The sequence below is a fragment of the Ictidomys tridecemlineatus genome, chromosome 11, assembly GCF_052094955.1.
Source record: "Ictidomys tridecemlineatus isolate mIctTri1 chromosome 11, mIctTri1.hap1, whole genome shotgun sequence".
Classification (NCBI taxonomy): domain Eukaryota; kingdom Metazoa; phylum Chordata; class Mammalia; order Rodentia; family Sciuridae; genus Ictidomys; species Ictidomys tridecemlineatus.
In genome coordinates, this window is record NC_135487.1 from 85,382,370 (window position 1) to 85,392,853 (window position 10,484).

At 33.8% G+C, this 10,484-nt stretch overlaps 1 protein-coding gene across 2 annotated transcripts in view; it reads right to left on the minus strand.

Moving 5' to 3' along the window:
• Dph5 (diphthamide biosynthesis 5) overlaps positions 1–10,484 on the minus strand; it is a 33,151-nt gene extending 22,667 nt beyond the window's left edge. Inside the window, exons 1-3 of one of the 2 annotated variants that reach the window (XM_013364910.4) lie at positions 10,352–10,484; positions 10,020–10,168; positions 3,723–3,847 (exon numbers count right to left, since the gene is read on the minus strand). In XM_013364910.4, the coding sequence (XP_013220364.1) occupies positions 3,723–3,847; positions 10,020–10,154 (260 nt within the window). In that variant the 5' untranslated portion in view covers positions 10,155–10,168; positions 10,352–10,484. Of the gene's footprint in view, positions 1–3,722; positions 3,848–10,019; positions 10,169–10,334 lie in introns of both variants that reach the window. The other variant, XM_005339693.5, reaches the window with a different exon arrangement.

A 10,484-nucleotide genomic window follows, 5' to 3' on the forward strand; every position in this document is an offset into this window, starting at 1 on the left:
TTAATTATGACTTCTAATTATCTTCTTCAAAAGATTATGGAGATGGATAGTGATAGTGACAATGCTTGCATAACAATGTAAATGTACTTAATGCCACTGAACTGTATACTTCAAAAAATGGTTAAAATGGTAAATTTTGCTGTGTGTTCTCTCACAATTTTTAAAATATTTTTAAAAAGAATTTAAGATTAAACATCCTGAACAATCTTCATTTTCATGTTTTATTCAAGTAAATAGGAAGTGTTACACATTACACATTTCTTTCCTGGTATCTCCATTTAATCCATTGAAACTGTGATTCTTCAAGGCTTGATTTAATAACATATTCTGGATGTGGTGACACATGACTGCAGTCCCTATTAGTCAAGAGGCTAAGGAGGATCATCTGAGCCCAAGAATTTGAGACCAGCTCAGGCAACATAGTGAAACTCAATCTCTAAATTAATGATTAATTCAAGTCTGTTCATTTACATGGAATCCCCCTTCCACTTTCCTCCACCAGGCCTTTAAGTTCTACCTGTGAACCCTATCCAAAGCTCGTTCAATTACCAACTCCCCCATAAAGTTAGTACTTCTGAACTCCAAACATCATGCCTCTAACTTCAAACATACTTTTCTTTCCTCATCTTCTATACAAACTCTTAGCAGTATATCAAAGTTCACCAGTCTTTCCATTTTGAAAGTCTTTTCTTGGCTTTTGTGACAACATATTTTCTTATTTTTCCTTCCCCCCTAGCTATAGCTAGACCATGAAATGTACAAGCTTCCTAGGGCTTGAATCTTGGTCCTTTGTTCTTCCCTTCTCTTCTAAAATGATTCTATCTATTCCTCTGGCTTTAAATACCATCTACATATGAATAACTTCAAAAGCCATATTCCCAGGATGAATCCTCTTCTGAGCTCCAGCAGCAGATAATCTAACAGTCTATCTGACATTTCAAATTTAAGATGTTTCTAGAACTAATTATTATCTGCCCCAATCCTATTGTCTACCACTTTTCATTATTTCAAGAACTGGCGCCTACTACTAAAGTATAAAGCTGGAATCCTCAAAGTCACATTTACTTCTTTACTTTTCCCCATCTATCAGACCATCCTGACATTCTTCCTTTTAAATATGTCCTGCCTCCCCAAAATCCATTTTACCTAAACACTTAGTATTCTTTCAATAATGTCAAACAGACTGTCCCTGCTAAAAATCTAAGTAAAATTCCTGGTCCCTTCAAAGCCTACCATGATCTGGCTGCTGCCTATATCTGTGACACTTTCACATATTCTTTTTTTTCCCTAACTCACTATGCTATAGCCACCTTAGCCTTTTCAATCCCATAAGTACAATCCTACTGTTTCCTCTGCTTAGGATATTCTTTCCTTCTATACCTTTTCATTCTTCAGATACTGTCTTTTCCATATAACCTTATATAAATAAGTCTATTATTTCTTTTTTCTCCCTTCATGAGCCTGCCAAAATTTAAAATTTATTTTTCTCTGATTATTGTCACTTCCCCCACTGAGATATAAATTCATGTCTTATCATCCAGCATGTAGGAATTCATAAGATTGGTGTACAAAAGTCATTTGTTAACTGGATAAATGTCAGTTCAAGATATTTCTGGTTTTTCTCTGTTGACCTTAAGCAAAATATACCAAAATTATTAAATTAATATTTAATTAATGCCAACTCTATATCTAGTATTGTGAAGGAAGCTAATGAGATAAAAATGTGAAGGACAGCCTACAAATATAAAAGAAGAGTAAATGTAGAGGTTATAAAAAAAAGTGTGAGGTACTATATGAAATGAGTATGAATGATATATGCCATCAGTGGAGATATAACTTCATGTTGGAATAATAAGGGACTATAGCATGGAAAGCTGAGCTTCGAAGGATAAGTAGGTTTCTGTTAGTCACAGGTAGTTCACAAGTCACTCAAGATGAAGGACCTTGAACAAAGGTATGAAGGTAACAAAGCATGATAACTGGGAAAAAGCAAACTGGTTAGCATAAATGTGGGCTTCAAAAAGAATGGTAGGTTATAGACGGAAGGGTAAGTTGGGCAGTGTTTTTAATATCTGGCTAATGATAGAGCTAATAAACTTCTTATTTATAAGAGACCTAGTGAGTTTCCAAATTATGGTTTTTACAAATATGGATTTTACTACAGTATGGGTAAGGAGTTTATATACAGACCAGCCAAAAGGTGTAAGATGCATGAGGCTAGATTAGGTATAAGAGTGGCAGCCAGAGTAAAAGGGAATGAAAGAATAAGAAAAACTTGGTAAAACACAATTCAACAGCAATGCTTCTCAAATTATCTATGGTGAAAGTCTAATTTGTTTTAGATTCCAAATTATTATGGAACAACAGTTTTGTAAAATGCAATAAAAATAAACTATTATAAAAACAAAACATGAAATGGAGTGATACCAAATATGAGCCCTCAGTTTTTATTAATTCAGTAGACATAAAATTTGCTTTTTAGATAGCTACAAAAATTTCTAAATACTTTCTCCCAGTTTCTAATCTTATCTCATTATGGACTAGAACACACAATCTGTGGTCTGGCATCTGTCTGTAAACCTCACTTCCAGTAGTGTTTTTACTGTGCAATGGACATTGTCAGTGATTGGATGCCAATAAAGTAAAAAGCTACTGAGTTTGCTCAACTAGGTGACTGTAAGAATTGTAGTATATCAAGTTGGGAAGTTTAGTGAGAGATTAGCCTACAGAAACTCAGGTTTTATGCAGAAGGAGTCAGTGTTTAGTGAAAAAATTCTGTAAGAATTAGAAGATATTTTCTCTATGGGATTTTTCATTTTCCCATCCTATGGTTAAAAAAAAAAAGAAGATAGGTACTATTAATTTTGAGAAAGTCTTAAGTTTAAGAAAACAATGTCAGAGGTTAAGACAAACTATTTAAATATTTAAAAATGTGTGATTATCCAGAGTTATTCCAATTAAGTTTAATAACGCTGCAGAGTATGGCCCATCACACTTATATAAATTACTTTCTTTTTGGCAGACACATACACATGTAACTCCATTGTTGTGAGAAACATTCTTGATGGTGGGCTCACAGTGATTTAATTGTCCTTATGGTCCTTAAATCTGTGACATAAATCTTGGGTCACCAGCTGGAGACAAAAACTATTCTATTTGGCTTGACATCAGAGATTGATGATGCTTGACTAGACAAGTAGAAGCACATCTTCTTTGTAATGAGGAAGAACAAGGCTCCCAATGGATATAAGAAATTGAAATCAGAAGCTTGAAAAATTATAAATTCAAGACACGTAAATGACAGTAGTATAATCAAATATTACATGATTAAAAAAGATAAAAAAAAGCCTAAAACAAAGGAAGCCAAAGATGATTGTAATTATCTGCACCAAATGGCAGGCATGACTTTGGAGAATATAATGACATATTTAATAATGATACACTAGTTAAGGCTTTGATAACCTACATCATCTTCTAAAGAAGAAAATCAAAGATACAAATTTTAGAGTTGACATTTTATAATGTTGTGATACTTATAATGGGTATCTTCTTACAAAGTGGATTTCCCTCATTAATCTCAAAAGATAATGAAATTTTAAACTATAAATTTTAGATAGAGCTTAGATAAACCACAGTCTTTTATCTGGCAGGTAAGTTTTAAATGTAATAGAATAATTATTACTGATTAATAAGTAACTCTCAAAACATCTGCTTAAACTTACCCAAATGGATCACCAACCACAAGGAATGCAACATCACTGATATCAGCATCCTTTAAAATATTATCTGCTTCTTGTTCCACTTCTTCTCTATCAGCAAGAATCAATTTTCTTCCATAAAAGTCTTCCTATAGATTTAAGTCCAATTTAAAAATGAAGGAAAGCAGGTGACATTTCCATACACACACACACACACACACACACACACACCAAAACAACAACAACAACAACAATAAAAACAATTGTTGTATTTGGGGCTGGTGTGAATCTTGGCAACTATCCAAACACAGATCATTTGATACAACTCATCAATGAGCTGGCACACTATACTATATTGCAATTAAACTGTCTTTGAGGCTATCTTAATATCCCAGGAGGAAGAGACCTCTAACATCTGAGGCCTTTTGCATTTTAAATTTACCTCTATATTTGGCTGTAACTGACCAGGCAGAACATTATAGGATGAACAGAGAATATGTATGCATGATTCCTACTTCAAAACCATGATAATACAGAATAAATATATTAATAATGAGTATACATTGTAGTTCTGGTTTTATTAAAATTTTTATGGGACAATCTGACACTCTGACTAAAATAAAAGGCAACATAAAAGAAATAACAGAAAATGATGATTTGACTATTTATAAAACCAGTAAACATTCCTACATAAATGCAAGAAATTCAGATTTAAAATTGTATTCCCTTGCTTCTGCTAGAAAGGCAGAGTTTTAGGAGAAACATACAGGAAGTTTCCATACAAATGCCTTTGGGGCTCTAGAGAAACAAACCCAGGAGAGAGTAAGTTAATAAGCTGATGATTATATCATAGTGGTTAAAAGTTTTTTGCAAGATCACAATCTTATAACTGATTTCCTATGGAGTAACATGCAATTCAATGAAGTTAAGGTGGATACACAGATAAATAATACTATTTTTTATATGTTGACAAATTTTAGTTAATAAAAGTTATTCGGAGTGCTGTAGTAGAAAAGTTTGGTACTTGATAATATCTGTCAAACAAATAAGTAAATGAACAAATGAAATTACCAAATTTCAATTTTGGTAATTATATTCTAATACTTGACTAAAACTTGTTCCTTAAATGTGGAAAACATACCTTTCTAGAGAAATGTTCTAGAAATTCACAATAACAAACTTCTTATAGATAAAAAATGCTTTCATTTCACTTTTACCAAGTACTTTTTTCTTAATCATTAATTTTTATATTCTTTACTTTGACTTTATGAGCCAGAAAGCTTAATGGTTGCAGAACACTTACATATTTAAGAGAATACACACTCAATTACTATGAATTGAAGAAAACAATGGCCTTTACTGAACCCATTCTCCTCCCCGCCCATTACTGGGGATTGAACCCAAGGGGGAGGCTTGCCACTGAGCTACACCAGCCCCTTTTATTTTTTATTTTGAGTCTGGGTCCTGATAAGTTGCAGAAGCTAGCCTTGAACTCATGATCCTACTGCCTCAGCTTTCTGGGCTGCTGGGATTATAGGAATATACCATTTCTGGCTGAACTTCTAACATTTCTTAAAGACCAAGAAACCACATGATGCTAGTAATAATTCTATTTCATACTTTATAAATGATCTAACAACAATAAAAAAGCCACTCTCACAACAATGATTTTGTATTATGCATTACTCCTTATTATCACTTATTCTAACCTAATAAACAGTTCATGGTCTAATGAGACAACCATGTTCACATATACAAATTGCTGATCCTCTCAAAAAAATAATATTTAAAAAAGATAGCAAATGTAGTAAGAGGCTGATGTTAAATTATTTTCAAATTTACCCACATATTTAATCATTCATAGACTCACTACAGAAATATTTCTTATGCACATCCTTCATACCAAATTCTAGGCTTGATGTTGGGAGATGGTGGTGAATGAGACATACATTGCTATTGCTCTTAAGATGCATGCTGTCCAATGGAGAATTAACTAGCACATAGACACTAATAAAAGCATCCAGTCTAGTCAGGGGTGAGAGAAGGAAAATAAGAAAAACAGGCAGTACTATTTAACAAATAATTTTAAATTTGGATTATGTATCATCCAATGACTAATTAGCCAGTTTTTGTAGTCTCAGCCCTAATCATTCATGAAAATGAACATAAAAGTTAAAATTCACTCTTGCTATAAGTTGGCAGTTTTTGAACAGAACAGGGTAAGTTTAAATTGTTTTCAGGTATTTCGAGAAGGTACACAAAAATTAGTAGTGACTGCCTCCAAGAAGGGGAAGTGGAACAGAAATCTCTTTATGTTTTATTATATCTTTTTTTAGTACATTTTGAATTGTAAACCATTTAATGGACCAGCTATTCAAAAAATAATAAGAATAGAGGCTAAAAGTAGTATTCAGAAACAAATGGGAGGATAAAGTGTTTTTAAAATACTGTTTAAAAACAGAGAAATGGGTTTACAAAGAGACAGAGAAAATGGAAATGCAAGAATACAATTAAGAGAAAGTCATGTCCTAAAAGCCAGCTTCTAGCAGTAGTGGTCAACTACATCAAAAGAAGTAACAGAAGTAAGAATTCAAAACTATTCTCTAGAGTTCTCAACTATGAAAGAATTGTTGAAAATACTTCTAAGAAAAGGGAGTAAGCCTTCAGGAGTGTGAGACACAAGTGGAACTAGGGACCACGAAGGTATACTTGATAAAAGAAAAAGAATAATAACTATGGGGAAAACAGGTTTCAAAAAAGAGACTTTCAAAGTGATCAAAGCTTGAATATGATTTCAGAATGAGAAACAGAGGTAAAACATGAGAAATACATGGTAATAGGATGACATAAAGAATAATGATTAGATTTTAAAGGAAATGGTTTTTAAACCATATCTAGATGGAGTTAGGTGTTGGAACAAGAGCCTCATCCCACAAGTCATTTTCTAAGAGTGGAAGGAAGATAGAGTCAAATTTGTGGTAAGGGCAGATAAGAAGTTAAAAAAGCTCATAGCTAATGGCCTCATTTTTTAAGTGTGATGTCCTTTTCTCCTCTTTCCTGTCTTCCTGATCTCAATCACAGCCGCTAGACAAGAAAACAAGGCAACAAGGAAGAGGTGGTATCTAGGTTATTTAAGTTACAAAGAAAGGGAACAGATACACTGGGAAAAAAATGAAAGCCATTTCAATGAAGTCCAATGACAAATATAGCAAATGTTTGTGCTTTCCACCTCTAAGCTCACAATGATTTTCCTTCAGGGTGGAATGCTCTTTATCAAATCTTATTCTATGTTAACATTGTCCCTACTAAAACATTTACATTGGGATTACTCTGTGATCAGGCACTGTTCTAAAAGCCTTATGCATATGAATTCATTTAATCTTGACTTCAATGTGAGATCAGAACTATTTTAATCTCAATTTTATAAGTAAGAAACAGAGCAAAGAAATGTAAGTGATTGCTCAAAGGCAGAACTTTGGTTGTAGAACCTCACATATGCCACAAATGAGGGATAGACAGAGAATAATGATCTCTACTTTACAAGGTAGCTGAGGGTCCAAGTTAGCTTCCTCTTGCTGTGAGCAATTTTCTCCATTTATCCGCAATGATGAACAGATATTATCATTTTGCACTTGGATTATAATGTAAAAACAAACAAACAAAAACTTTAAAAGGTTGGTGTATATATACTACTTTAAAACGCAGCTCAAATTCCATATAATCCATCTAGTATTTCCTGATAACCACACCCTGAAGTAATCTTTCTCACATGTATTCTCATAATTAATAACTAATAAATATTTTACATTTGGGACCACTTTTACTTTTAGTAGGTCAAAGGAAAGAGTAATGATTTAGATAAGCTCATCTCAGTTCTTTCCAAACATATGATTTTATAGCTTCTTCCTCCCACTGTTATTATGAATTGTTATTTAAATTATTTCTTAGACTTACTATATCTAGATCAATTATCTTTTGACCAGAGAAAATATAAATAATACTACCTTTTTGGCAATTTGAAAATTGCCAAAATGACTTGTGGGATGAGGCTCTTGTTCCAAGACCTAACTCCATCTAGATATGGTTTAAAAACCATTTCCTTTAAAATCTAATCATTATTAAGAGCACATAAATTCAGATTTCTTTAGCAATGATGTGGTGGTTCCTTTTAAAAAATATTATGTTAGAGTATGATAAAAGAAAACATTTCATTGTAGAAAACAGATAAAATTTTCTATATTTTTTCTCACTGTGTAATAGTTATCTGTAGTTGAGACCAGATTGTATGTATAGGTATGTTAAGTACATACAAATCTCTAAAAACTCAATTTGTTTTAAAGAGAAAAGATAGAAATGAAGGGAAGAAGAAAAGGAAAAAAAGTAGTTGACATAAAAGTGACTCTGAGATTTTACTGGGTAATATAAAGGTATGAATTTATTTATAACTTACTTTAGTCTAGAAATGAGTCACTTATGGTAGATGAAGTTGTGTATAGGCAAGGTGTTCAGGGAAGAATGTGAACTGAGGACCTGGAGAAGAATATGGAGCACATACCAGAAGAAATTTTGTGATATGGTGGGATTAAAGACAAGCCACTTTGCTTGAATCCTACCCTCTCTTTTAGATATTTTCTAAAGTTATACCTAGTGTAGTTTTTATCTGTCTGTAAGACTGCAGAGACACAGTACAGTATAAAGATCTAGAGTGGCAAAGCTCAACTCAGGACTGCTTTGGTTAATAACCTGTCTCTACCACTCACACATTGGGCAAGTTTCTTAGCCTCTCTGCGCCTGTAAAATGTTAACAGTAACTAACGATTAATAATCCTATTCTAAATGTAAAGCATTTAAAACAGTGCAAAGCAATTGTTCTATAAATGTTAGTACTTTTTACTGTGGGAGAACTAATATTCTTGCATCTCAACAGTGCATATATAATTTACTAATAGATAAGGCTAGGGCCAGATCTTGACTCTACAATAACTATGATTTTGGGGGGAAAAAAATACTTTAAAAAGTTAGAGTAACCAAAATTGACATTTAGCTAGTACTTAAAACTTACAAAGTACTTTCACATACATTTCAATAAAACCCTACATAACCTTCCAATTGATTAACTCCATTTGACAAATAAAGAAAATAGAGTTCAGAAATTTAGAAATATGTCCAGTGACAATTACCATTTCTAAATACTTCTGTACCAGGCACTGTGCTAAGAACCTATAAGGAAGATGTTTTTGACCCATTTTACATATTAAAAAGCTAAAGTTAAAGGACTTGTTCACTGACACATAATAGAGCAAAGAAAAACTAGATCTAAACTTTCTTCCACGCCATACTGATTGATACCTTCTTTATAAAACTGCTGATTTGTTATTTTTCTGTTAGATGGTTTTAAGTTCATTCTAATTTGTCTTGATCACTGATTACAGTGACATATTTCCATCATCCTGAGGTTAGATATTTTGATTCCATCCTAAGAGTGAAAAAATGGGGCCAACAAATCAAAGCTGGTCATTAGAAAATTTTTTAAATGCATGCTTATTTCAAGGAGCACGCCTTAATTCCTTCAAGATTTTAAAGTAACTCTAAGAACTTCAGAATTCTCTGGGGTATGAATCTAAGAGAAAGAGACTTGAAATTCTTCTAGTAACTTTTTTGTTTGGACATGACAAAGACAATTCTAAAAATCTACTCCATAACACATCCATCAGTCTTTTGAGCTTAACTCATACCCTACTTGGAGTTTGACAATGAGCCCTTAAAGAGAACTAGGTAAATGTATAATTACACTAACAAATTCTCTGGTTATTTAGTCCCAGGATCACTTAATATATACGTGTAAGCTTTACTGGGAAATGTCTACTTGAAGGTAAGATCTCTTTGGATGTTACAGACAAGCGATCAACATTCCCTGTGGAAACACTTCAAAGGGATAGGCTTTCAGCTTGGTTTCTGAATATATAACCAACTCATTAAGGTGTCAGCACCTCATTAACACTCAACTCAAAAAGGATTTCTTGGCTATCTCATGAAATAAGGGATTTTGATAACTATTCCCCCAGGAGTGTAAAATAATGTTCCTTTATTTGCTGGAGAAAACCACAATATGAGACTTTTCTTTATAGTAGCGAAACCACTGTTCGATTTTTCAAGTCACTTGGTTGGTGTATTTTTTTTCTTTCTTTCTTGTACTTCTCAGCTCCTTAATGAATAGGAGATACATTTTAAACAAGCAGCAGACATTCTATTCAGCCTAGTTTATCAAAGTCAGAGGTCAGGTAGTTTTGTTTTCCTGAGAAGGGAGCCTAAATCACCTACCAGGGATTCCTTCCCTACAGTCAGGACTGAGGTGTAGGCTTCCAGATACACTCGACTGCAGCGTCTTACAACTTCCAGTCCCTTCACTGTGATGTCCTTGGCATCTCCCAGGCCCAAGCCGATCAGGTAAAGCATTTCGAACTGGGTGACTGCAGGACAAACAAGAAAAGCAATGTCAGCTATCCTGAGGAAACCTGAAGTCTAGTGATGGCAACGGAACAACAGAGTAGCTCCCGAAGAGCGACAAGGCACGACTGAGGTTTGAGACTCTCGAGTCACAAGTAAGGACTGGAGCCGTGTTTTAAACAATCTCACCAGTTGGGTCCAATTACCCGATGAGAGAATGCTAGCTGGTCCCCTATGCTCCACCAAGTCCTAATTGCAGCTGGCCTTTCCGGTGAAGCAGGTCCCACGCTGCCGGCCTCACCTACGGCGCCGCAAAACGCAGGCGCCTTTTGCTGCACT